This window comes from Coturnix japonica, chromosome 10, assembly GCF_054131305.1.
Source record: "Coturnix japonica strain WE chromosome 10, WE-NBRP24, whole genome shotgun sequence".
NCBI lineage: Eukaryota > Metazoa > Chordata > Aves > Galliformes > Phasianidae > Coturnix > Coturnix japonica.
In genome coordinates, this window is record NC_140672.1 from 3,079,723 (window position 1) to 3,106,326 (window position 26,604).

General features: G+C 50.8%; 5 protein-coding genes, 1 long non-coding RNA gene and 1 other non-coding gene across 13 annotated transcripts; 3 read left to right on the forward strand and 4 right to left on the reverse strand.

The window, feature by feature from the left end:
• Nucleotides 1-620: 620 nt before the first annotated feature.
• LOC146759138 (uncharacterized) lies at nt 621-7,537 on the reverse strand. 2 transcript variants are annotated; one of them, XR_014932361.1, is made up of 3 exons: nt 7,213-7,537; nt 5,521-6,361; nt 621-2,831 (listed from the first exon to the last, which is right to left on the reverse strand). It is a non-coding gene; the product is annotated as an uncharacterized LOC146759138 (long non-coding RNA). The 2 variants fall into 2 exon arrangements; XR_014932360.1 differs by having other exon boundaries at nt 621-4,624.
• SLC18A1 (solute carrier family 18 member A1) lies at nt 1,017-6,940 on the forward strand. The gene is made up of 15 exons (XM_015883162.3): nt 1,017-1,149; nt 1,400-1,757; nt 2,002-2,060; nt 2,266-2,349; nt 2,432-2,524; nt 2,752-2,841; nt 3,622-3,665; nt 3,757-3,817; nt 3,913-4,008; nt 5,489-5,567; nt 5,647-5,698; nt 5,806-5,869; nt 5,950-6,069; nt 6,245-6,378; nt 6,579-6,940. Exons 1-15 carry the CDS (start codon nt 1,026-1,028, stop codon nt 6,687-6,689), a joined length of 1,569 nt encoding a protein of 522 aa, XP_015738648.3. The 5' UTR covers nt 1,017-1,025; the 3' UTR covers nt 6,690-6,940.
• A 60-nt stretch (nt 7,538-7,597) lies between the features above and the next one.
• Nucleotides 7,598-11,623, forward strand: MAK16 (MAK16 homolog). 3 transcript variants are annotated; one of them, XM_085510499.1, is made up of 10 exons: nt 7,598-7,662; nt 8,337-8,386; nt 9,096-9,218; nt 9,337-9,401; nt 9,512-9,663; nt 9,959-10,013; nt 10,099-10,173; nt 10,370-10,483; nt 10,662-10,718; nt 10,973-11,623. In XM_085510499.1, the coding sequence occupies exons 4-10, from the start codon at nt 9,354-9,356 to the stop codon at nt 11,159-11,161; spliced, it is 690 nt and encodes a 229-aa protein (XP_085366625.1). In that variant the 5' UTR covers nt 7,598-7,662; nt 8,337-8,386; nt 9,096-9,218; nt 9,337-9,353; the 3' UTR covers nt 11,162-11,623. The 3 variants fall into 3 exon arrangements, with proteins under 3 accessions (XP_085366625.1, XP_015738643.2, XP_032304771.2); XM_015883157.3 differs by having other exon boundaries at nt 9,109-9,218; XM_032448880.2 differs by having other exon boundaries at nt 9,109-9,218; nt 10,370-10,478; nt 10,660-10,718.
• Nucleotides 11,594-15,372, reverse strand: TTI2 (TELO2 interacting protein 2). 4 transcript variants are annotated; one of them, XR_014932359.1, is made up of 7 exons: nt 14,770-15,372; nt 13,900-14,086; nt 13,361-13,453; nt 12,871-13,055; nt 12,642-12,805; nt 11,986-12,148; nt 11,594-11,728 (listed from the first exon to the last, which is right to left on the reverse strand). XR_014932359.1 is itself a non-coding variant. In XM_085510490.1 (7 exons), exons 2-7 carry the CDS (start codon nt 14,032-14,034, stop codon nt 11,648-11,650), a joined length of 801 nt encoding a protein of 266 aa, XP_085366616.1. In that variant the 5' UTR covers nt 14,035-14,086; nt 14,880-15,372; the 3' UTR covers nt 11,594-11,647. The 4 variants fall into 4 exon arrangements, 3 of the variants coding, with proteins under 3 accessions (XP_085366616.1, XP_015738642.2, XP_085366615.1); XM_085510490.1 differs by having other exon boundaries at nt 12,642-12,785; nt 14,880-15,372; XM_015883156.3 differs by having other exon boundaries at nt 12,642-12,785.
• A 318-nt stretch (nt 15,373-15,690) lies between these two features.
• On the forward strand, nt 15,691-15,785 carry LOC116654337 (small nucleolar RNA U13). The gene has a single exon (XR_004309511.2). It is a non-coding gene; the product is annotated as a small nucleolar RNA U13 (small nucleolar RNA).
• A 653-nt stretch (nt 15,786-16,438) lies between these two features.
• Nucleotides 16,439-21,840, reverse strand: RNF122 (ring finger protein 122). The gene is made up of 6 exons (XM_015883160.3): nt 21,757-21,840; nt 18,668-18,824; nt 17,797-17,842; nt 17,393-17,434; nt 17,005-17,087; nt 16,439-16,928 (listed from the first exon to the last, which is right to left on the reverse strand). Exons 1-6 carry the CDS (start codon nt 21,779-21,781, stop codon nt 16,814-16,816), a joined length of 468 nt encoding a protein of 155 aa, XP_015738646.1. The 5' UTR covers nt 21,782-21,840; the 3' UTR covers nt 16,439-16,813.
• Nucleotides 21,841-22,555: 715 nt separating this feature from the next.
• Nucleotides 22,556-26,435, reverse strand: DUSP26 (dual specificity phosphatase 26). The gene is made up of 4 exons (XM_015883158.3): nt 26,343-26,435; nt 24,240-24,512; nt 23,750-23,958; nt 22,556-23,316 (listed from the first exon to the last, which is right to left on the reverse strand). The coding sequence occupies exons 2-4, from the start codon at nt 24,416-24,418 to the stop codon at nt 23,117-23,119; spliced, it is 588 nt and encodes a 195-aa protein (XP_015738644.1). The 5' UTR covers nt 24,419-24,512; nt 26,343-26,435; the 3' UTR covers nt 22,556-23,116.
• Nucleotides 26,436-26,604: the final 169 nt, after the last annotated feature.

The window sequence follows — 26,604 nt, forward strand, 5'->3', positions numbered from 1 at the left end:
CCCTGGGAGCAGCAGCCCTGAGCACAGTCAGCTCTGCACACTGGGATGCATCCAGGGGTAAGAGTTTCATCGCTGTGCTACATGCAACAGGTTTGCACTGAGAGGGATGGGGTTTGGTCTTGAGTTTCAGGGCAGCTTCAGCCTACTTGCCTTTATTTTCCTTGCTTCTTTACTCCTTCTTCCTGGTGATTTATACATAAATATGTCTGTTTTCTTGCATTAATTCTATTATTTGGTCCTTGCTATTGCTTGGAGGTATGATGAGAAGCCATCTCTCCTTTTCAAGTTAGCGACTTGCATTGCACTCAGATCAGATGATAGAAAGTTTGAAGGTTTTGCTCTTTTTTAATGAAGGAAATGAAAAATGTCATTGCTTGGATGTCAGGAAACCACAGGAGAGTTGATGGCAGCTGTAGCTCAGGCTCTGCTCACGTTGCTGCTTTATTACTGAAGCAGCCATAAGCTATAGGAACCCAAATGCTAATTGATCACTTGTTTCGGATGGATACTTCAGTATGACTGAACAAGTCCCCACCTTAATCCTCTATGTTAGGCTTTTAAGTCCTGCATTTTGCTATGACATTTCTATTAGGTCAAATGAAAAAGACATGCAAAGTGAATACATTTCCTTTGAGACCCAGTTTAATCTCCAAAGAACAAACATGGAATACAAGATGTAGAGATTAGCACTGATAAGCTACCGGCTTGATTTATGCTTTGAGTCTTTGAGGGAAGACTCAAGATGATGCTTGCAGCAGGGACGAGATGTGTTAAGAGAATGGGAAAGGGCTGAGGAGCACTTCATCTCTTGACTGCAGCATTAAATGTGAGCTGGATAAAAGTGGAGCCTTTGAGAGCAAAGCTGGAACTCTGCGCTCCTAAGAACATCACCCAGCTCATGTAGGAGATAAGAAGTCATGGGTTCATGACTTGACATGAGGCAGTTGCTAACCCACAGTATCTTCTCTCAAGGTTGCAGGACATTGCTGGCCCTGACAGTGGAACCAGAGGACTGAGGCCCAGCAATGCCCCAAGCAGCCATCCCCACACCACAGAGCTGGCTGGCACAGGGCCGGGCATCACGGAGGCTGGTGCTGGTGGTGGTGTTCGTCGCATTGCTGCTGGACAATATGCTGCTGACTGTTGTAGGTAGGGTGTGCACTGCAGGGATGGCTGCAGAGAGCTGTCAGCCCATGCTGGGGACAGGCATGGGGACAGGAGTGGGGATGGTTGTGGGGACAGACAAGGGAAGAGCAGTGGGGACAGCCATGGGGGGAAGGATGGGTGAAGGAGCTTCCAAGCATCGACACTGAGCTAGCACCATCCAGTTCATATGCATGCTGAGCCATAAAATCAAGCAAACTCACTGATGTACACTCTCCTTGGCTTTTTTTCCCAGTGCCTATCATCCCCACCTTCCTTTATACAATAGAATATGAAGGTGCCAACAGCTCTGCTGCCCCACATCAACCCGAGTCACCTCCCTCAGCCATCGAAGATCCTCCTTTCTCCCCCACATCCTCCTATTTTGACACCAGCACCACAATGACCTTGGGCTCCCCCAGAACTATAGAGCTGCAGAAAGGGACCAGTGCCAGGAACCCACAGCATCCCACCATGAGCTCCTCACTATCCAATGGCTGCCCACAGGGTGAGGAGTTCCTCATACAGGAGAACATGCGTGTTGGATTGCTCTTTGCCTCCAAGGCTCTCGTCCAGCTCCTGGTCAACCCCAGCGTGGGGCTGCTGACCAACAGGTACGTCTGCAGTCTATTGCTTGCTAGTGAAATGGCAAAGATCAGTCACATAATGATAAGGTGAGAGAATAGCAAGAAGGAGAGTGCAAGTACAATAGGAACAGATTTAGCCTTTTTTTAAGAGCCTACAAATGGTTTGCAAGCTTGCATTATAAAATCAGCCTCACAAATGCTCAACGTCATATCAAAACACTTCAACACACACAGGCATAGCTGTGCCAGACATATTGTCCTCTCATTCCAGGATAGGATACCACATTCCCATGTTCATTGGTTTTGTCATCATGTTCCTCTCCACGCTCAGTGAGTACTGCCCCTGATTTTCCCTTCACACACAGCAGGATGCCCCATAAATAAAAGCAGCAAAGGAGACAACTACCTGCTCTGTCCCCATGCATGAAAAGCTGGGGACAGGGAAGGACTCAGTTGGGCACAAGCAGTTGCTGCTGCACTTTAGCAGGGCTTTAGATGCGCAGCTCTGCTGGGTGCTGTGTTTCTCCTTCTGCAGTGTTTGCATTCTCTGGCACCTACATGCTGCTGTTCATTGCTCGTGCTCTTCAAGGTGTTGGTTCCTCCTTCTCATCAGTTGCAGGTGAGTGTGCTGGGTTACTGTGTGCCATGAAGCCCTCTGCCAATTGGGCTCAGTCATCACCTCGGGTTCTCTCTGCTCCCAGGCTTGGGCATGCTGGCCAGCATCTACACAGATGACTTTGAGAGAGGCAACGCCATGGGCATCGCTCTTGGAGGGTTGGCCTTGGGTGTGCTGAGTAAGGACCTTTATATAAAGAGGGCTTTATACCCACAGCATCCCCATGCTTTGCTGCTTGGTGCTGCTGAGCATCCTTCGTTCAGCCCTGGGGAAAGGCAGAGGAGTCCTCCCACTCTCTGCTCCCCATCCATTTCCATTAGCTCCACCAATATAGTCCATCACTAGACATGGGTTTGGGCTAAAGCCAGGTGCCTGATGTGTGCTGATACAGCCTTTTCCTTGCAGTTGGGGCCCCATTCGGCAGTGTGATGTATGAGTTTGTGGGGAAAGCCTCCCCCTTCCTGGTCCTGGCCTTCTTAGCCCTGCTGGATGGAGGTGAGGGGCCACGTAGTTAACCCAACCCAAAAGCAAACAACTCACCCAACCATAAAGCAAAGGACATGGAAAGACTGAAATACAGCCACCGCAGGAAGAACTTCTCAGGGCTCTCACAATTAATACAGCATCAGTTACTCTGTTATTGCTAAACCATATGCTTCCCACCACCAGGCGTTTGACGTAGCAATACAGTAAGAATTACTCCCTCATTACTTAATGACCCCCTTGATTGCTTTAATGGCTCAAATAGCACATCAGTCAAGCTCTCTGAACAGAGTTTCTCTGCAGAAGGCACACGTGGTGCTGCCTGCAGCATCTCCATCATAATACAAAGAAATGGGATGTTGCCTGTGAATGGCAATCCCTGCTCTTTCTCTGTAGCTGTGTTAAAGATTCAGGCCACGACAGCGTTCAGAATTACAGAAAGCAGTAACACACATTTTTAGTGAGAAGTATTAAGCTAATTAAATTACAGTCACAGTTACCATCTTTGCCTAGATGTAATGTAAGACATCTTTAATGGAGCATGTAAGAGACTTTGGAAAGTGAAATGTAAATGCCCTATGTTAGAAGCCTGTTTTTTTCATCCCGTTCTTTTCTATGTCAAATTTTGGCCATGCCCCATTTGAAATCCCACAGCTGACAGCTCCCTGGATGATGCCCCAACAGCACAGCTTTGCATTCTTGGGGCTCTGCCAGTGATTGGTGCCCCTCTAAAGGAAAACCCACAGGGAAATGTGGCTTGCAGCAACATTAACAGCACTGCTTCCTCCCCAGGTTTGCAGCTTTGCATACTGCAGCCCTCCAAGGTCTCCCCTGAGGTGAGTATGGGCACGATGCTGTGGCAGATGCTGCAGGTGGGGGGTGTCTCAGCCCCCCCGCTGCAGCTCCCTAAACCTCCATCTCAAGCAGAGCACCAGAGGCACACCAGTGCTCACCCTGCTGCGGGACCCCTACGTGCTGGTGGCTGCAGGTAACCTCTGCATTCCCACATTGCCCCATTTCCTTGTTCCTATTCAAAGCAGCAGCAGGAGAAGCCTTAAACACTTTCTCTTCTCTCCCCACCAGGAGCCCTCTGCTTCTCCAACATGGGGGTGGCCATGCTCGAGCCCACCTTGCCCATCTGGATGATGCAAACCATGTGCTCCCCCAAATGGCAGCTTGGTAGGTGCTTCACTTTGCAATCCTCACTCCTCAGCAGCAGTTTGATGCAGTTTGGCCAGAGCAGGTCCTGCTGGGCACTGAGGGATGGGCTGATTATCTCTTATATCATCTTAAAAGGAAGAAAACATATTCTCACAGTGTGATGCCAGGCTGTGTGCTGCTCCAATTTCAGCAGGAAATGTCCTTGGTGGTAGCTATACAATGGGTTTTTCACTATTATTGAAAAAAATGGTATAGAATCAGTCTCCCTACCACAGCAATAATGGTGGAAGAAAGGCTGAGTAGATCAGTGTCGTGCTGAGCTGAAGTCATGGCAGCCAGATGGTTTTTGCAGAGGCAGCTCTCAGTAGTGAGGCTGCCATTTATAGATGGTGTGTGCTAACCACCAGCTGCCTTGAAAACGTGATATGGAGAAAGCACTGTCTGTCCTATAAAAACAAAAACTAATTGTTCTAAAATCCAGTTGGCTGGGAAATAACCTGGGGGACACCCCAGGCAATACTTACAACCCAAACTGAATTGCAATCTGGAAGCAGCAAGGCTGAGATAACCCTCCTAATCAAGTTATTCTCTTGGTCAGGCAGCAGCATTTGTCCCAGTAAGAGCTCAGGATGATCTGTGTGATTGAACACAGGTGGGTGAGAGTAAGGCAGCACCTCAGGGCACTCAGAGCTGCTCTGGTCACTGCTGAAATCAAAGGGATTTTTGGAGTTACCCAAAAATGGGGAGAGAGCAGTGAGCTGGCAGCAAGAAACCCCCAGATGCTCTATACCTGAGATTTGGGAGTGGTCTGCATTTAGATACACTTCAACCAAAGCTCCCTACCTGAAAAGCTCTCATAAACACAAAGAGCTTTGTTATTTATATGCTTTTATTTGCCTATTTCCATAATTCTTAGACTATTTTTCTCATAAATAAAACAGAAGAGCCTGGACTAAACCCACAGAATTAACAGTGTTTTGTAACTGTCAAAGAGGAGAAAGCAAGTTAAATATAACTCTGTGTGTTTCAACGAGGAAGTTGTCTCAGTGAAATATAGCTGATGTGCTTTATCTATAGTCAGCAGGAGAGTATATTAAAAATAAACAACTGGTAAATCAGCAAGCAGTTCAAATATTGACTTTTGACTCATAATGATGGCTAAGCTTTACATTCAAGCATATTTTATCTCTATTTAGCCAAAAGCAGAAGGCAAGAGGAGAAAGATAGACAAGGAAAAGGTGATGACAGGAGAGCAGGATGGGGACAGAAAGCTCTGCAGTTGGCTCAAATCTGAGTGACTCAGTTTCTCACCCCTACAGAAGGAAAAACCCCTTTCTGTGCCCATCTCTGCCTTTATAGAGGAGCAATGGGGCTGTGATAAAGAGGAAAAGGAGAAGCACTACAAAGCCTAAGGGCACCCTCAGCATGTGTGCTGGATGCTTGCAGATCCCTTACGTTTACAGAGGGATTGCACACTCTCTTTTACTCTCTTCCCTAGGGATGGCATTTCTTCCTGCCAGTATATCTTACCTCATTGGCACCAATCTCTTTGGGCTCCTGGCTAACAAAATAGGCCGGTAAGTGAACAGCAGTGACCACAGCAAGGATCCTGCTTGCATACACTGAAGGCATCACCCTCTGCTGTCCCTGTTGCAGGTGGCTGTGCTCCCTGATCGGCATGGCTGTGGTGGGGATCAGCCTGCTCTGTGTGAGTACTGCAGGGCAGCTCAGGGATCACACCACAGATCTATGCTGTTCCTCCTCACCTTGCAGCTCTTCTGGCCTCATTCACACCTTCTCTCTTTCCTCTCTAAGGTACCTCTGGCAACAAATATTTATGGGCTGATTGGCCCAAATGGCGGGCTTGGCTTTGCCATAGGTGAGTGGTCAGTCTGTACAATTCCCAGCACTGCTCTGGGAGAAGGTAATTCCTTATGATCTCACACTTGCTCTGGGCAGGAATGGTGGACTCCTCCATGATGCCTATTATGGGTTACCTCGTGGACCTTCGCCACACCTCCGTCTATGGCAACGTCTATGCCATCGCAGATGTTGCCTTCTGCATGGGCTTTGCAATTGGTATGGACTCATGGGGTGATGTTCTCAATGTGTTCTTCCACCCAGTGTTCAATGGCAGCAAGTGGCACTGAGTCCATAGCACAGCCACTGCAGACTTCAGACACCCTCCAAAGTGGAAGAGCACCTTTTGCTCTTTTCCTACCTCCTGAGCCTTAGTTCACATTTAAATGTGCAGGTCCATCAACAGGCGGTGTGATTGTACGAGCTATTGGGTTTCCCTGGCTGATGGTCATCATTGGAGTTACCAACATTGCTTATGCTCCTCTCTGCTGGTTCTTGCGAAGCCCTCCTGCTAAAGAGGAGAAGATAGTGAGTGTAATTTTATTGCCCTGATATAGGAGCTTGATAATCCAGAGGGAATAAGGATAAATTAGCCAGGGATGGTGTCCTCCTAATTCATAGCTTGTATTCCCTAGGAAAAAGTTGCTGGTTGCTTTGGCTTTCTCTAAAGCTAGTAGGTCATTTATCATTAAAATGTTACTAAATCATCACTTTTCTCCTTCATGTAGGCAATCCTAAGCCAGGAATGCTCCATGCAAACCAAAAGCTCCACTGTTCACAAGCCCCTGAAGGATTTCCCCCTCAGCAACAGTGATGTGGAGGCAGAAAATGCAGAGTAGCATCAAGGCTGCGTGTCCTGCTTGAAGCTATGTTAAGTTCACAGAACACTGTCAATCTCAGCACCCAGGAATAACCCAGATCTCTTCAAGACCTGTGGGAACATGGACATGGGCTGGATGTTCAGCTATTCTGGTACAACAGGGAATGCACACCCAGGACTTGGAGGCTCCCTGCCCAACTATGCCACCCCTTTGCTGGGTGACATCGAGGAAGGTCACTCAAAATCCATCTCAGCTGTAAAAAATATATGATGTAGAGAATGATATCACGCTGTCCTGGGCTGTCAATAGGGATAAGACCAATATCACGTTGTCCATGTCAGCCCATGCAATAGGGATAAGACCAACACCTCTCCCACACGAGTTGCATTCATTAATGCCTTTTAAGTGCTTACTGCTTTTGGAAGAAAAGCAGCAGAGAATATAACTACATAATATATAATAGTTTTGCTGTAATCCCCAGCACAAAACCAACAGGATCCAATAAAGACACCCCTGTCCTGTCAATGTGCTCCATGCTCACCTGAAGCTTTTCAGAGTTCCCTGTTGTCTTGGCACAGCTTTAGTGCTATCTATGTGTTATTCATGGCTGCTTTGAGAGCCCTTCGAAGGGAAGAAATTCACTTAAATATAAGGCTGAAAGTTGTAAACTTTTCAATGCTTGAGCCATGTTCACTTGTTATTACACCCACAGAGCACTTCCACAGACTCCTTTAGCTCAGTTAATGGCATGTTTGCGATCCCAATCTATCCTTAATAACTCCGTTTAATGTCCATTTTACAACATCCCAACCTCCAACTGAGGGAACCTCATCGAGCCGCCCCGCAGCCGCCATATTACCCCCACACCTCTCGCGAGATCCTCGCAAAGAAACCTCGCGAGACTTTCGCCTACTTCCGGATGCCCCGCCTACTTCCGGTAATGGCGGCTCGCTAGGCCGCGCGGTTCGGTACCGCCATGCACTCGGACGACGTGAGTTCGAACCGCGGTTCGGTTCGATCCGTTCCCACCGCAGTCAATTAACGTCCATTTTGGGGCTGGGATGCGTGTGTCTGGCTCGGATAGGCCCCCCCAGCCGCGGGGATGTAACACGTGGAGGCGGCTGGGTGGGTGGGGAGGGTGATATAGTGCAGATCCTATTGTGCACTATTAGAATGGGTCCCCTCCTTTACAGCCTGGGGTTATAGGGGCTATGGGGATTATAGGGGTTATATGGGGTTATAGGGGTTATGGGGGTTATAAGGATTATGGGGGCTATAGGGGTTATGGGGGCTATAGGGGTTATGGGGGCTATAGGGGTTATGGGGGTTATAGGGATTATGGGGGTTATATGGGGTTATAGGGGTTATATGGGGTTATAGGGGCTATGGGGGTTATAGGGGCTATGGGGGTTATAGGGGCTATGGGGGTTATGGGGGCTATGGGGGTTATGGGGGCTATGGGGGTTATGGGGGCTATAGGGGTTATGGGGGTTATAGGGGTTATGGGGGTTATAGGGGTTATGGGGATTATAGGGATTATGGGGGTTATAGGGGTTATATGGGGTTATAGGGGTTATGGGGGTTATAGGGATTATGGGGGCTATAGGGGTTATGGGGGTTATAGGGGTTATGGGGTGATCACTGAGCTCTGCTTTATCCCTGCAGATTGTTTGGGACACGCTGGGAAACAAGCAGTTCTGCTCCTATAAGATCAGGTGAGTGTGTATGTGTGTGTATCAAGCCTGTGCAATGCACAGCTCTATCCCTCTTACGGTGGAAGGAACAGATGCCATTCAGAGGGACCTTGACTCCTGGGCTCCATGAGGAGAGGGGTGGTCAGCAGGGATAGGGAGGTGATTGTCCCTCTCTACTCTGCCCTTGTGAGGCCCCATCTGTTGTACCATGTCCAGGTGTGGAGCCCTCAGTACAAGAAAGACATGGAGATTTTGGAAAGGGTCCAGAGGAGGGACAGGAAGATGATCAGGGGGCTGGAGCACCTCCCCTATGAGGACAGGCTGAGGGAGTTGGGTTTGTTCAGCCTGGAGAAGAGAAGGTTGCGGGGTGACCTCATTGCAGCCTTTCAATACCTGAAGGGAACTTACTCTTCCCTTAAACTCTTGGAAAGGGCTGACAATAGCAGGACACGGGGAAATGGTTTTAAGTTAAAAGAGGGAAGATTTAGGTTGGATGTTAGGGGGAAGTTTTTTAGTAGGAGAGTGGTTAGGCCCTGGAACAGGCTGCCCAGGGAGGTTGTGGATGCCCCATCCTTGGAGGTGTTCAAGACCAGGTTGGACGGGGCCATGGGCAACCTGATCTAGTAAAGGTGTATGTTTGGTGGCCCTGCTTGGCAGGGGGGTTGGAACTACGTGATCCTTGAGGTCCCTTCCAACCCGGGTCATTCTGTGATTCTGTGTGATCTCACAGCTCTTCCTTCCAGGACCAAAACTCAAGGCTTCTGTCGCAATGAATATAACATCACTGGGCTCTGCAACCGCTCCTCCTGCCCGCTGGCCAACAGCCAGTATGCGACTATCCGTGAGGAGAAGGGTGAGTGCTGGGGCAGCCTCTATTCACAGCCCTGGGGCTGTGGGAACAACATTGAGGGTCTGGCTTTGTGTCCTACCCGACACTCAGGTCTTAGTGAGGGTCGTGTTCTTCTCTATAGGTCGTTGCTACCTGTATATGAAGACTATAGAGCGTGCTCCATTTCCCCGTCGACTGTGGGAAAAGGTGAGTTGATGAGAACAGATTGCTAATATGTACCCACAAACAGGGGACAGTCCAGCTCCTCCCAAGTACAGATGTGGCCCCTTCACTCAATCCTTCCCCTTTTTTCTTAGGTCCTCCTGAGCAAGAACTATGAGAAAGCACTGGAGGAGATAGATGAGAATCTCATCTACTGGCCACGGTTCATCCGACACAAATGCAAGCAGAGGTTCACTAAGATCACACAGTACCTCATCCGCATCCGAAAGCTGACTCTAAAGAGACAGTAAGTGACATCAAGAGTGGTTGCATTGGTTTGACTTAAAGCTGTTGCCTGTGCACTGAGCTGCTGTCATGGGCTGCATGTAGAGCCCTTTCCTGGCTCCATTGTGCCGTTTTCCTGCTGGCTTTGGCATGTTTCTAAATGAACCTGGTTTAAACTGATGCAACAGCATCTTAATATAAAACTAAACTTGTTACACCCACATGATGCAGCTGCTGGTTGTTGTTCTGAGCAAGCATTTGCTCATCTGCTACACTAGAGGCTGAAAGGTTCATTGAGCAGCTCTTGTTCCCTGCAGGAGGAAGATCGTTCCATTAAGAAGAAAGATTGAAAGGCGAGAGAAGAGGAGAGAGGTAATGACTCTTGTCATCTCCTGTCTGTTGCTTCTGTTTCTTATGCCTTTGGGAGAACTGACACGGGTCCTTTTTGCTCTCTTAGGAGAAAGCCCTGATTGCTGCTCAGCTGGATAATGCCATTGAGAAGGAATTGCTGGAGAGACTGAAGCAGGATACGGTAAGAATCATTGCCTTCAGAGCACAGAAGTAAAACTGCTTCTACTGCCTCGGTCCTTTCCCAAAATGCTGAGCTCATTTTTTAGAGTGCCTATTTCAGCCCAGTATGGTACAAACTGTACAGGCCTCAGATGACTCTACTACCGTTGTCTGCTTCCCCCTGGACTTACAGAAAATCTTGGGTTTTTTTTCTTCAGTATGGAGACATCTACAACTTCCCCATTCATGCCTTTGACAAAGCCCTACAGCAGCAGGATGCAGAAAGTGAGAGCGAGTCTGACATGGAAAAAGAAGATGATGATGATGATGAGGTAATGCTTTTAACCACAGCATCACAGCTAACCCTCCCTTGAGTTGGTGCGACAGCTCTAATTCACCTGCAGACCAAGCATTCAGTCTTAGTGCTGGGGGAGGGGAACAGTCATGGCTATTACACTATGAATTGTGATGGGGTATTTCTCAGCCCACTTCTGACTTTATTTCTGACAGGACAAAGATAAAAGAGAGTTTGTGGAAGCAGATGACAGTGACCTGAGTGACTTTGAGGTAAGTGAAGCAGCAGGTAGAAACTGTCAAGCTAAACTGTTTGAAAGTAACCTCTGCCAGCATGGGAAGCTATGGTGATGGGATTACATCTGTGGGATATAACGATACAGTTGGACTGCTCAGTGCCCACCACAGCCCTGTTGCTCTGGCTAGACAGCTGGGAGCCAGGAGTTGTAAAATGGAATTGGATACATGAGATAATTGTGCAGAAAGTGGAGGTTCAGTTGTACAGTGTGCTCTGATTCCTTTCTCAGGACATGGATAAGTTAGAGACAAGTAGTGAAGAGGAGCAAGAAGAGGAGAAAGAAACAGAGAAGAAAGCGTCTCACTCCACATCTAAGGGGAAAACTCCTTTGAAAGGACCGACCAGAAGAAAACGCCCTTACATTGAAATAGAGTATGAGGAAGAAACAGAGCCAGCCACCAAAACAAAAGTGTCCTGACTTTCTCCTGAACCTGCATTTTTTGCTGAATGACAACACCAGATGTGTCCACTAGAACTCCTGCAGATTTCACCACTTTAAACAGGATTGCTTTTTCTATATTGTATCTTAATATTTGGGTTTTTTTTAAAGGAGATAAGGATTTCTGTCCTGAGCCCAGGCAACTGCAGCAAGTCTGTACAACTGTTGTACAGAGTGTAGTTATAAGAAAACTTCCCCAGCTTCTCTATAACCACATGAGGCTCAGCAAGGACTGTTCCACAAACAGAACCTGGACTGGAGACAGTGCTGCTGGGCAGGGGGGTGGTTGAACCATGGAAGCACACGGCAACAGTTCTGAAGCTGGAGAAGTCTGCATGGGGCTAGGAGTGCACTCAAGCAAACCTTGTTTGAGGGAGGTATGAGGCAAAGGAGGAGAAGGAGAAAAGTAACTTAAATAAAAAATATTTTACTGTACAAAAAGCAGAATGAACGTTCAGTCGTGCCTCACGTGTTCTCTTGCACTCTCCTGATGCATTCCCGTACACGGTTCTCCTCGCAACAGCTGTACACTCCTTCCAGCAGAATCTGAAACAGGAAAAGCATCAGTTTCCAGTGCCTTGGCACACTGAGATGTATGGAGCAATCAGCTGTGTCCATGTGCCCTTGGGAGCAATACAAAGTGTACTATCTGTTGCTGTATATCAGATCCCCTATCAGTTAAGTACTAACAGGGCGGGTGGAAATACTGTTGGATTTAAGAAACAAATGGGCTCTTGCATACACCGTCCTTTTTTTTTAAGGGGGAAGAGCAGAGATAAATTATTACTGGGTCTCCAGCTGACCTTCACTTGTCCTTCAGAGCACCGGTCCAGCAGGATGAGGCACTCAGTGGCTCTCTGGAGCAAGGCAGCTCTCACTGACTCTGGTGTTGAGCCCTGGTCAGTGTGGACATCCCAGATCATCTTCAGCAGGGCTTTGAGCAGCACAGGGAGCCTGCATGGCATTCTGAAAAGGTAGAGAGCATGCATGCATTAATATAAAACATCTCTGTGAGCCAGGCAAAGGCACAGCCTTGCTTTGCAGTTCCAGGCAGAAGCTGTTAGTGGCTGTTTACATGTGAAGCTGGATTACAGGAAACAAGTGCTTCAGTGATGAGGCTGAAGGAAGCTGCCTCTTTCTGAATGGCCACCAGAGGAAAGAGACAAGCTCTGAACACAGAGGTAACTTTTAACAGCACAGGACTTGCTCCACAACCCTGCCATACAGAGTGCATAGATATACATTTTAAACAAGGTTATGCTTCTAGAGCAGGAAAAAGATAAAGACTTAGCTTTGGGCAAGGTCTTTCAGGAATGCAGTCATGCAAGTGATTGCTCCCTGTGAGGATTCCCTCCAGGTTTCAAAACCTTTGCCTCAAATAACACTAAATGTGGCTTTGAAAGGGCCAACATCCATTCAGGATATGCTTTCTGCAGCACCCTCCACCCCAGACCAGTACCTGGGCCAAGCATGTTCTATAGTGCACTTCAGTGTCTCCAGTATTCCCAGTCTGGCTTCTTCATCGGGGCCATCAGAGACTTCCAGATAACCCAGGATAACCCTTTCTAGCCTCTTCAGGTGCCGTGCTACCAGGATGCCAAGCCTGCTGACACAGAGCACACACTGAGGAGGGAGATGTATATCAGGGATAAAACAAGGCCTTGCAGAGCTGTGGTTGCTGTTCTCACCTCTGCACAAAGGCTGGCAGGGTTCTGGCGTATACCCGCCGCAGTGCAAGCCGATGCTCTGGCTCCATGTGGGTCAGAACCAGCTGCAACACCTCATCCCAGGGTGAGGTTGGCCTGGGCTGCTGTTGCTGCCGCTGTGCTCTCTCCAGGATTGGCAGCAAGTCCAGCAGGCACAGCAGTACTGCCTGGTGCAAGACAGGAGATCTGGGCAGTCCCTCTGACATGAATTAAACACAGCTTCCAGCCCCTACAGCTGCAGCCCTCATAGACTTCTACTGCCTGCATCCCCTCTGGCTGGCCTCTCCACCTCCTTTGAGGTGGTTCCTGAAATCTGCTGAGTTACTTTATCTCCTGGACACAGATATCTGCTGGTAACAGCCTGAACTATGAGCAAACAGATTCTGCTTCCTCATGCCTTTAGCTGCCTGTCTCACATAGTGATGATATGCAATACCATAAGGCAGATTAAAATTGAGTTCTGCTATCCTACCTGGATGAGAGGAGCCTCTCGTGAATAGAGGTGATTGTAAAGGGCATGGTACACAACCTGAGCCCTGTTGAACTGGCACAGATCAGCACCTGGCTGAAAAAGAGAGCACACAACATTATTCCCAAGCATCACCTTTAGTGCTCACTCAACCTAATCACAGGGGAAAGTCTTCACAAACCTATAGGCTTTGTGAAAACAGACTCATAAACACTTGGAACATTGCATACAAGACAGTGGGATTAGGTGCCATAGCAAATGCAGCTTGAACCCTGCCATGCACAATAGCAACCACTTTCCCTTGCCTCCCAAGCTTTACAGTTCCACTGGCTTTAATTTAATACCCTGCCCTAGGCTGATACATGCATCATCTGAATTCAAAATACAGTAAAGGAATTCTTTGCTTGCTGCAACAGGTAGGAGAAATACAAACTTAAACATTTGGAGCAAGGAAGAAAATTACAAGGTAAACAGAAGAACCAAGAACAGAAGTCTGGAAACCCAACAAACAACAGCCAGGAGGAGATCAAACCTCCCCTTACCACATTGAGAATGATGTGGTGCAGGCAGCGCACACCCAGCACTTTATTCTCCTCCCGGAAATCATCTGAGATGAGCAGTGATGCAGGGAGGACACGCTCCAGGTGCTGGCTGAGCCATGGCCGGGTGATGCGCATCAGTGTCCAGGAGAAAACATGCTTGGTGGCTGGGTTGCGCTTCCAGGTGTCTCTAGGAATACAAACAGGAGCCCAGAGAATCAATGAATAGCTTGAGTTGGAAGCTGCAATAAACATTTTCCTTATATCAAGCCCAAATGTCCCCTCTTTTAGTATGAAACCATTTCCCCTTGTTCTATCACAATGGACTCTACTAAGGAGTTGGACGATGCCAATAATGAAAAGATGGTAGTAAATATCCAAAAGGTTATTTACAGGAAAAACTCACCTATATGGAAGCCTTCGGTCTGCTGGGAACCACTGAGGCAACCTCCATTGAGGACTGATGAAGAGATGCTGCCTTAGTGCTGGTCAGCCCTTAAATGAGGTCTAGAGGAGGTAGAGTCGAGCTCCACCCCAAAGCACAGCTAAATGACTCTCACCTGTGCTCCCACAGCTGACCCAACACTTGCCTCAGCTGATTAATCAGAGGTTCAGGCTGTGATTATCAGTTTCCCATACAGGATTCTTTAGACACTGATAGCATTAGATAATGAAAGGCTGACTTGAGCTCTCCCTAGAGCCATCTCTTCCTTAGGCCATATGCCTTCATTCCATCCCCTGGATCATTTCTACAGCCCTACTCATAACATGAGCTCACCCTGCACCATTTCTATGGCCCTCCTCATAACATGAGCTCACCCTACACAAAGTCACCCCCCGTTTCCCCCCCAGGCCCCTTCTCCTCCCACTCACTTGCTCAACCGCGGCCTCATCAGCCCCATCACCGCCTCGAATCCTCCTTTCTCCTCTTCCTTCCTCCCCCGAAGCAGCTCCTCCACCGTCCCGCATCCCACGCTCCTCACCAGCTCCTCCAACAGCTCCGCAGCCACCTCGCGGGTCCCAGCGCTGCTCCATGCCCCTTCCAAGATATGTGTCACCGCCAATATATACATATACCCCATCACACGCCGCAGGACCGGCTCCACCAACGGCTTAAGCGACTCGTCCGCTTTGGCCTCCTCCAGCTTAGCGAGGAGCCGTAGGAACACACCGCCAACACCGGCCGCTCTTTCAGCTGCTGCCGCATAGGCCCCGTCCCCATCTCGGAGCTCAGCCGTATCCTGCTCGCACTCCGGGAGGGCCGCGAAGTCGCTCAGCTGGGCCGCTAACTCACCCAGAGCTGCAGGGCTCCCGGTACCGAGCAGCCACCGAGGCTCCGAGGCCTCCAGCAGCGCTCCCAGCTCTGTGAGAGCACCGGGACGATGAGAGAGGAGCCGGCCGAGCTGCCGGAGCACCTGGTCGGCCGGCGGCTGCGGCTCCATGGCACCGTGCGGCCTACACCGCTCCACAAGCCTCACTAGGCCTCACAGCGGCTGCCGTAAAGCACGCCACAGCCGCAAAGCGCGCTTCTGCCGTAAAATCTGCTGTAATAGGGGGGAAGTGGGCGTGGCGCCGCGCGAATAAATTAGCATAGATAATATAGAGCCGGCAAAGCGGATCGCGCAGCCCTGAAGATGCACAAAAAGTAAAAATGAGAACAGAAGTGAGTTGTGCTCATAGGCGAGGACCGAAGGGTGCAAAAAAAGAACTGGAAAACGAAAGGAAATTGTCTCGCCGTGAGCTCTAGGTGAGGGGCGCGGCAGTAGGAGTTGAACACGGAGGAGTTGAGGTTTGATCCTTCCGGTTCATAGCGAATGATGAATGGGATTTGCACGCGGCTGCGTGACGTGTGCGCCCTGTTGTTACGACGTGCACAGCCCCTTCTGAGCGCCGGAGGGTCCCGATGCACCAACAATAACAGCAGTGTGTCAATATAGGGTTAAACAGGGGGGATTTGGGGTCGGTTCCGGATTGGGGTTACCCGTTTTTAGGGTGTTTTGGGGGTGCTTAAATGGTTCTGTCTGGTTTCCTGGGTGTTTCCAGCCTTGTCCTTAAGCACTCACAGCCAGTGTGTCAATATAGGGTTAAATAGGGGGGATTTGGGGTCTGGTCTGGATTGGAGTTACCCGTTTTTAGGGTATTTTGGGGGTGTTTTAATGGTTCTGTCTGGAATCTTGGGTGTTTCCAGCCTTTCCTTAAGCACTCATAGCCAGTGTGTCAATATGGGATTAAACAGGGAGGATTTGGGGTCTGGTCCAGATTGGGGTTACCTATTTTTGGGGTGTTTTGGGGTTACCCGTTTTTAGAGTATTTTGGGGGTGTTTTAATGGTTCTGTCTGGAGTCTTGGGTGTTTCCAGCCTTGTCCTCAAGCACTCACAGCCAGTGTGTCAATATAGGATTAAACAGGGGGGATTTGGGGTCTGTTCCGGGTTGGGGTTTCTTGTTTTTAGGATATTTTGGGGGTGTTTTAATGGTGGAGTCTTGTGTGTTTCCAGCCCGGTATTTCCAGCCTTTCTTAAAGCACTCACAGCTGAGCCCGGCTGACAAACATGAGTTTAATCTGTTTTTACAGTAAACCTGGAGTTTAATCTGTTTTTACAGTAAACCTGTACATTTCCCCCCCCCCCCCGAAAACAGGGGAGGCTGAGTCCATAGGGATGGGTACACAGAGCATATGGGTACAGACTGTGGATGGGTACAGGCTGCAGATGGATTCAGAACACTCTGTGCACTGAGAGGGGAGCAGCACTCACAGCTGCACCCCACACTCCCCCCAGACTGTCCTTGCAAGGCACTTTGGGGTGGTATACCAACAACCCCCCCACCGAAACAAAGTGATGCACCATCCCAGCTCGCAAACCCCAAATCCTTCAGGGTTAAAGCTTTTGTTTTCCCTTTGAAAACCAGCGGGGCTGCTCACACCATCTCATCCAGCAGTGTGCCAATGCTGCCGTGGGGCTGAGCCGGACCTGCCATGGGTTTGTTGCACATAGGGCACACACAACGCACCTCCAACCACTTCACCAGGCACCTGCAAAGCAGAGACATGGGAGGATGCAAACCAGAAGGGAATCCCCCCCCCTTGCTTGCCCTAAACTTGTACTCACTTTCGGTGGAAGGCATGTTGACATGGCAGCACCCCCAGCTCCTCCTTCACCTTAAAGTCCTCCAGACAGACAGCACAGGTTTGCTGCAGGGGGTGAGAAAGGGCTGAGGGTGAGCAAGGATACGTGGAACCCAAAGTGATGCTCATGTGCAGCCCCACTCCTGCTAGAAATGCTGTGGCTGTGGAAGCCCTGCTGCTGGAGGCCTTTCCCTGGGTATTCCCAGCCCCATGCTGCCCCAGGATGGGGTTTTCCTTCCTGATTTCCAACCCAGCACTGTTGATCCCAGCCTGGTGCTGGCACATGCCTGTCTAAGTCACCATACAAACCCAGGAGCCCCAGTTCCATGTGAGCTCAAAGGATGGAGCTGGGATGAGTGCACCATACTCACCCCGTGCACATTCAGCCTCCGGGCATCACCTTTCAAAACCACCTGGGGAAGGAAATAGAAGTTGAATATCAGGAGCAGCTGGGACTGATGCAGTGGTAGGTTTCTATTGAGCAAGCATGGAGCTGGGAAAAGCCCAAGCTGGACAAACAGTGTCCATGGCTCATCAGCCACCCCAAATGGGGCTTGTGGCTCCTGTGGGGCAGCCCCAGCCCTTAAGCCTCACTGAAATGAGCCAGGTAGGGGCAGGTTGAGCTGGGCATTGCAGCCATGTACCCAACATGTTGGTGGGTAACCTGGGGACAAGAAGCATCACACCCTGCTGCATCCCCCACCAGCTGCTCCCACCTCCTCCATCGACCCCACATGTCTAGGGGTCATCAGTAGAAAACAGCCATCAGCCTTACCTCCTTGTACCCAAATCTCTCACTCTGTGCCTGGTGCCGCAGTTTGCTGTAGACAGGGAGAAAAAGGCACTGTGAGCTTCACAGCATCCCTGAGAGGAGCATCTGAACAGCATGGATGCAGTTCCAGGATGATCCCCAAGTCCCCCCTCCCAAAGCCCCTTTCCTGCAGAGCTGGGGGGTTCTACTGCTTTATATACCTGCAGGAATCAGCAGCAGGCAGCAATAAGGGCTGACAGCCCTGATTGTTTGCCTTCAGAAGTCATTCTCAGTGCAGGAAATGCCCTATTTCCAGCACTCACCCACTAGCAGCTCCCAGCCCCACCACTACGACCTTGGCTGAGGCATACAGAGGGGAGAGCTGCTTACAAAGCAACCCAGCAAAGCACAGAGGGGATGAGACCACTCGTAGCCTTTACTTCTCCCCCAAGCCAGGCACTGAGATGTGCTCCCACAGCCCCCAATGGCTGAGGGTTGCAATGGGGCTGAGGCATCCTGTGCAACTCGAGCCCAAAGAAACACCAGCTGCTGCTTCTAAGTTTAAAAATAGCCCTCCCTGAGCTGGGAGGGGAATGGAAAGACATCCTTCTCCTGTGCAGCATTGCTCCTTCCCCTGCCCAACACAATGCATTGCTCTGCGTGGTCCCCTGAAAAACAAGAGCCCCTTCCTGCGTTTCCTGCCCTGCTCTGCCACAGGGGACCAAAGGAACGAGCCTGGCCCTGATCCTTAGGGCAGAGCCTCGTGGTGAGCAGCTCTTGTATGATGGGACAAAGCAATGGGCACAGGGGGATGCAGTGGTCCAGGCGCCGCGGATGCTCCTGGATGATAAGGCTCAATCAGAACAGCAATCGGTGCTGCAGGATTCTGCCTCACCTGATGAAGTAGCAGCAGAAGATGAGGCTGAGCACGAAGACAAAGATACCGGTGCCAAAAATGACCATGTAGATATTGAGTGGCAGGTCTTGAAATGTGATGGGGGGCATCGTGCAGGATTTACTGGTGTAAATCAGCCCCAGACTGCAGGAGCACCCTATGGGGGGAGAAGAAAACTCAGTATTTAGAATAGGAAAAAGAGGAAGAAGAGGTGAAGAACTGAAGAAGATGAAACTTACCTTCTGCCATGCAAGATATGCCAGACAGGGTAGGAGGGCACCCTGCAGCTCAGGGCAGGAGATGTGTGCAGCTTCTGCTCACTCCCAATGCAGCCCCCAGAGCCTCCCATCCCCTAACAAAAGCCCTGATGCTGTCTTATGGACTGGAAATCAGAGATCTCTGCAGGGATAGCACCAGCACTGAATGCTGCATCTCCACAGACACTCACCAGCAGCACGATGTGCCCAAGACAGACCTGTGCACTTGGAAGGATGGGAGGCATCCAGCTCAGGGATGTGCATCAAGCAAGCACCTGGGCTGCAGGAAACGAGGTTTTCCTGCCTACAGAGGGCAGAGCCACTGCTGGCCTTTGCCTCCTGTAATTGCTTGACACAGCCTATGTGCCACTCATCTACAGAGCAAGAAAGGGAGGATTTGTTTGTTGGCTGCTGTTCTCCCAGCATTCTGCTCTCCAGACAACCAGGTGCAGGAAAAGACAATAGGAAAGGCTTTTTTTTTTTTTTTCCCTTGCTGGAAATGATTGCAAGGGGAAAAAAAAAAGAATTAAAAGAACTATTTCAGCTCTTAAAAAAAAACAAAACACCACAGAACAAGTAAATGAGGTAATGCTGTGTGCTGGGAGCTGGGGTAATGCTGCTCAGCAGTGCTGAGGGATGGAGGAAGGCTCATTTGATGGTGACCAAAAGGAGAATAGTTGTGGTAACAATCATAAGTCAGAAGCATGTAGGAGCCCTGATAAAGTGTGTTTCAAACCCATGTGTGTTTCAAACCAAGAGATGCCACCCAGGACATATGAAAAGCTCCATTGCTGTGGCACCAAAGCAAGATAAGGGCTGGGAAGTTGAGTCTCATTTGGACCTTCTTTTGATGGGAATGCAGGCAGAATAGCCCTGCTGGACCCACAGCCCCCACTCACACAGGGACTGGCAGAGCAGTACCATGTAGAAGGGACACGGATGAGGTAGGAGAGAAGCTGTAATATACAGCCCCAGTACTGAAGGAAGCAGAGGGAAGCAGCCCCCTGACACGTCCCTGCCAGCCACAACACAGCTGGCAAGGCTAATTTTAGAGCCACCAGCTTAGCAAGGCTCATTCCTGCTAAAAAGACACTCAGGAATTCCCAAGGGCCAGAAGGAAGCACAGCTCTGGGCAGTGCCTGACCCGGCTGGGGAGCAGGATGGGCCCTGGGGCAGCAGTCCCAGCAGACCACCCCCCCTTCCCATCTCCTCCACCTCCTCCCCAATGGAATTTATCAGCAGGGTGGGCGCTGACTCGGTGCTGGGATTAATTAACACAGCCCTTTGCCTGACAAAGGCTTTCATATTTTTAGCTCGAGAGGAACAGAGCAAATCTGGTTTTAATACAGCAAACGCCTGACGGGCACCAAACACAAACCAAACCACTCCACCAATGTAAGCCTCCCCAGGGCTAGTTCTGCACCTGAAGGCAGAGGCCTGGAAAGCAATGGGCATGAATGGTGACTTGGTCTGTACGGTGCTTTGTGAGCCAGGCACAGGCCTGGGGTTTATGCTGAGCACAGCTTCTCCCTCACCCCCCAATTCTTGTTCAATCAAACGAATGGAAAACTCAGCAGGTCATTAAATCAAACCATTCTTTCCACTCCCACACAAAAGCTATGGGGCTTTGCATCACCAAAATTGAATGCAGCTTCCATATCATTTTTTTGCTGCGATGCTAAAATGGGCTTTCCTGCAAACTCCTGCTCTGTGCCAACAGCTCACAGCAGGGACAGAGCCCACCAAACAAAGGTCAGGGCTGGGGACCACCAAATCCCCTAGAGAACAGCTGAGCAATGGGAGGAAAAGCTGTGATGCCTAAGAAGAGCTGCAATTCCAGGCCAATGCAGCGCATACCTTCTTGTTATGAAATATGGAGCGCAACTATTTGTGTTGCAAACCTCAATTTCATTGCTGGGTATCACGTTTATTTGCACCGATGGCCCCAATTCTGTTAGGGCCCTCAATGGTAAAAAACAAAGCAATTTTGCCAGGTTCCACTGACTTAAATATTTGTGAGGTTGGGGCTTAAGGCCAAAACGCACACATCAGATGCTTAGGGCCAGTCCTAAACCCACGTCCTGGCCTTTGCACAAGGGCAGGCTCTGTTCTCAGCGCTGCCCAAAGCTCAAACCAAGGGAAGCTGGGAGAGCTGTGGCTGCTCAGAGCTTCCCAAAGCAAACTGTGTGCCTGGGGCTGCTGCATTTAATGCTGATGAGCACTAATGCAGCCCATAAGGGCAACCCAATGCTGGCACATGAGCAGCCTGCCTGCCTGCAGGACCACTGCTTGCCCCAGCTGCACAGCACACACAAGGGCATTGCTTTACAGCAGAGGAAGCCACTGGTTGCATTATATTTAGCTTCAAAGGCTGTAACCCCTCCATAAATTAAAAGAACCCGGCCTTTGTTGCTGAGGCAGAGCTTTGATGGTGGAATTCCCAGCGCAGCTTCTCAGCTATTAGTCATAAAAATAAACCACTTCTCATTTAAACACAACTCCCCTCACATGTGCAAACAGTTCCACGTTTCTGCGAGTTTCTTTCAGCCAGGAGCTGAGCGCCTGGGCTCCACTAACTGGAGTTTATTCCACGTGGGAGAAGAAGGGTTTTCATTTCGAGCAGCAAAAGCAAAAGTGCTGCAAGTTCAACCAGCAGCGGGTTGGGAGCTTTGGAAACGAACCAGAAGCAAAACCGAGGTGACCCTAACCCTAATCCTAACCCTGACCCGAGTCCACGGAGTCCCGGGACACAAAGCATCCCGTAGCCACCCCAACCCCTCATCCCCATCCCGGTATTAGGGCTGCAGCCCCATATCCCAATCCCGCTCTCACCGTGGCACCACTGGAACGGGGGCATCCGGGAGCGGCTCCGCGGGGCCGAACCGGCTCCGCCGTGCACAGCGCCGGGCCATGACCGGGAACGGGGCTGGGCTGGGCTGCAAGGAGCGGTCCCGGCCCCTCAAACCCCGCCCCGACCCACGGAGCCGCCCCCGGAGCCGCCCCTGGTCTCGGAGCTTCGGGTTGTGCTCGCCAGGAGCTATGAGCTTTGCTGGGTGCATCCCTGCGGGACGTTCCGTATGTTGGATGGGGTAACACGGGCTGCTGGGTGATGTCCCAGCCCACGGCAGGAATGGAAATGGGAAGGATTTTTAGGTGTATTCCAACACAAACCCTTCTGTGGTTCTGTGCTTCAGCCCTTTGGGGAGCTGTGCTGCTGCTCCCTGTGGCTCTCAGCGTTGTGCAGGGGATGCAAAGGAGATTTGGGCATGATCAGACTCTTCCAAAGTGTAGGAGCATCCTTTGCTGCTCTTTGATCTCCCAGTAGAGATGTCCAGGTACTGCCAGCATCCAGCAATGCACAGCACACAGCAGCAATGAACACATAGCCATGCACAGTACACAGCAATACACAGCACATAGAGCAGGGCACAGCACACAGCAGTGCACAGCACACACGGTCTGACAGTGACTTCACTCTCTGATTCACCCCCTTCTGCCCTGGACTGAGGATCAGGGAGGATTTCTGCCCCCCATCCCAACCCTGAGCACACCAGGATGATGCTCTTCCACCCGTGGCACATTACAGCCTGAACACAAAGTCTGTCCCAAAGCACACGAGGGATGGCCAGACTTCTTCCTTAGCACTGCTTTTATTTGTATAGTTTAACACTAAGCATGGAGGACACTCAAACACTACGACTAAAGGCCTGTTTGCCAGGGACCACACGCCAGACCTAATTCACATTGCTACACAGACCGAAAACAAATGGGAAACAAGACAAGGAACACACACAGCTTCAGTCTCCTGGGAGGGAGGGATGGGACTGGCTTGGCAGATGCATCTGCCACATGGGAGAACCAACCCTTGAAGGCTTCCAGGAGCCAACAGGGGTCGAGAATAACCTGAAACGTGTTGCCATGTCCCTCCAGAGGCATCTCTGCATGAGCATGGGAAGGAGGCTATGCATTAGGCCTACCTAAGTGGCAAGGTTGCAGATTGAGGGCTTATGCTTTACCACTAGGAATAGCTCGCATGTCTGGGGACCCCCTCTGCTGTGAGGGGTGGGGGACCGGTTGCATGGAACCCACTAGCTGCCAAGCATCTGCACCAGGAGGAAAGCCCTGTCTATCTGTGCCACTCAGCAGGATGGGATGAGCACTGCTCCCATCACACAGCCCCTCCCATCCTCCTTCATGCACTCCTCTTCAGCCTCAGGGCATTGTCCAGGGCAACCAGCTGGCGCAAGAATCCCCGGTTGGGGATGATACCACGGTGATCCTTGACGGTCTTTATGGCTTCTACGAGGGGCATGTGGTGGCGGATCATGAGGTAGGCGAGGACCAAGGTGGCCGACCTGCTCACCCCGACAGCACAGTGCACAAGGATCCTTCCTGGGGGTAAAACACAGGGGCTGTGTCACAGCAGGGTGAATATCCCATATAAAAAGCTACTGAGGGTCCAACTTTGCATCCTGGTGCTGCAGTCAGGACCTCAGGTATGGCATTAATGTTATGCACTGTGGTCCCCTCCTTAGCAAAGGGTATCAGTATAACAGGGTCTCCCAAAACAGTTTGAATAGGAGCAGCCACAGTGCTGGACACAGGCTGGGTCCAGGGCTCTAATATAACCTATCTCCTCTTTGGAGGAGGTGATCCAGACCAGAAGATGGTTGGATTCGATTACCTTAGTGATCTTTTCCAATCTTAATGATTCTATTATTCTTCACAGACATCAGGCTGGAAGTAGCTTTGTTTCCTAGGATGCCAATCAGCTTTCCACCCACCCTCCCCATTCTGTCCCATCGCTCTTCTCTTTACCACTGACCTTCATTCAGCGCCTGATGGATGAAGTCAGCTGCAGGATAGAAGTAGGGGCTCATGTCAAAGGAGGGCGAGTCGTGGGCCTCGATGCCCAGGTAGCGGATGCCCGTGCCCTCATAGTACTCTGCACCCCCTCTCCATTTGCTGTGTGAGGCATTGAGGATGTGGGTGATGCGCAGGTGAGCCAGCTCACGCCGGTTGGCTGCTATATCTCTGCAGGGAGGGAGAAACAGTGCAGGAAAGTTCCACGTTAAAGCAAAGTCTCAAATATCCTGGTCCATTTTGCATGTGAGAAAGCCAAAGGAGAAGGAAAGATGCTGAACTCAGACTCACAGTCATGGGTAATCTCACAGACCATAGGCACGTGCCTCCACCCATCTGCTTCAGTACTTCAACCCACGTCCTCCTCTCCCTCACATTCCCAACTTTCCTAACTTCTTCCATTCCAAAACCATCCCTCATCCCCTCTCTTCCCATTCCCTTGTGATACATACTGATCTCCCAGGTAGAGTCCCGGCCAGACCTCATCAGCATGGTTACAGGCTGTCTTCCCTGTGTACAGCAACCGTTCGAGCTCGAAGATGCTGAGGATGGGGTGATGGTTACGTTCCTCTCGCACACCCCGGCTCGGTGACCTGGTGCTATTCCTGGAGAACCGGGACAGGAAAGCCATTGGAGCTGCTGAGACCCACAAAGCATACCTGTGGGGTCGTGAAGGCCGCAGAATGGCCTGGAGATCTCTTCTGCTGCTGCTGCCACCCACGGTCCTGTGATGGAAGTAGTGGAGATGCTGTTAGGACAGGGAGCCCTCACTCCATCCCTGCTATAGAGCTGCTGGTCTGAAGCAGCCAGGCCCAACCTTCCTGCAGAGAGGGCAGTGTACAGGCAGCTATCCAGTGGTTCCTGCTGTGAGACAGCATCACCTACACTCCCTTCCAACAAGCAATACTGCTGGGGAGCAGTTTGCAATGCCAGTTCTGGGGAGGGAAGCCAGAGAGGCAGCCAGATTGCTGAGTCTCCATGGGCTGAGGTTCTGCTCCAGCTCCATGACTTTGGGTTGAAGCCATACTGGCAAGAGATGCTCTATACAGGACCACCTTCCTCCTGAGCTGGCTCGGGGGTTTTGCCTGCCAGCGGGACAATGCCAGCTCAAGAAATGATGCTGCCAACCTGTGATCAGAAGCAATGAAAGGCAGCCAGGTCTGGGCAAGCCACCAGGATTGGGGAGGAAATGCCCCAAACAGGTGGAGGATTCCATATGGCACCATGCAGAGCCTGGCCTGGGCCCAAACTGCTGCAGACCAGGCACGAAAGACAGCAGGGAGGGAGTGCAGGGTTAACCCTTCTGAGCACAGAAGTTCTGATGCTGCATTTGAACATCAGGACTGGTTTGGGTGGGAAAGAGTTAATGTCAGTGGATGAGAAAGCTCATTTTACAGAGCTGGTCCTCTGGGACACAGTTCCACTCTCAGACCTTTAGATCATGCTGATACATGTCACCCATCTGCAGAAAACCTCCCTGGACACACCAGTGTCAATCCCTGCAGCCAAGCATTAACTCAGAGTTGCCTTCTGCTGCCCCATAAATGCAACTCCCCCAACATAATCCCTCGGTCTCCCCATGTCGTTCCCCTTCCCACCATCTTGCTGCTGCCCTGAGTTGCCTGGGGACAGGAGGTGTCCCCAGGGCCCCCATCACAGCCCAAAGCAGCAGCTCAGCGCTGCCAGCTTCTCCCAGTGACCCCAGGGGAGGTAGAGCAGTGACACTGGGCTGGAGCAGATCACATCTCCCTGCTCTAACATTTAGCCCAGGGCTCCTGCCAGCAGCCAGCAGCTCGGAAGGGAGAAACACGCAGCCATTTCTTGGCAATGTGTGGGAGGAAAACATTGCAAGGACATAGGGGAGCTCAGAGAGGGTCCAGAGACCCCTGGGTGCCCCTCTTTCCTCCCACTTGTGCCTGGGGTGCTGCACAGAGAGGTCAGTGCCATTTCATCCCTGGCAGCTCTGAGCAGGGCTGGATCTCACCCTGACACATCTCCCCTGCCCTGATGAATTTTGGACTCCTTCATGCTGGGAATTCAGACTTGGCAAACCCCACCTGGAAAAGGGATTCTGTGTGGCTTCGTGCCGGGCCCTTAAACCTTGGGTGACCTTGGCTACATCGCAGCCACATGCCACCATAGGCAGCATTAGGAAACAAACAGCAGAGGGGTCTGAAATAAACACCACGTCATCATTACGAGGCTGTGCTGAGCCAAACAGCAGACCCCCTTATTGCTGCAAAACCAGCAATTCATACCTATGTGGGGGGGAGGATGCAGCTCTAACCTCAGGGCCAGAGCTGGCTTCCAGCATCCCACCCCCAGCACAAGTGCTGCAGGGGAAGGGAAACTGCCCCATATCTATTAACAGAGCCCACCCTCCCCCTATGGGCACCCCCCCACCGGGGGGCTCACAGCCCGTTCTGCCCATGGCTGCTCGCAGCTCCTCTGCCAGTCATGCCACGCTCAGAGGGAGGGGAGCAGAAGGAGCACACTCCCAGAGACAGACAGACAGACACGCAGGAGGGAGGAGACGCCCACCCCCGTTACTCTACCTTGGTGAGGGCTGAGATGGCTCGGCTCGAAACAGAGTGGTGTGTGCTCACATCCAGTCGGCCATGTCTTCTTGCTGCTGCCGCCGCTGCTGTGGAAAGGCTGATGTATGAACATCTATTTTAAGCCATGACATGTCCAGAGGCAGGTTTGTTTATATCATGCTGTGCATGGATGGATAAGGGAGGAATGAGGGAGTCGGACACAAACGCAGGCTTGCGTGCAGGCATGCACACACCCCCACATAAATGCCCATTACTACTC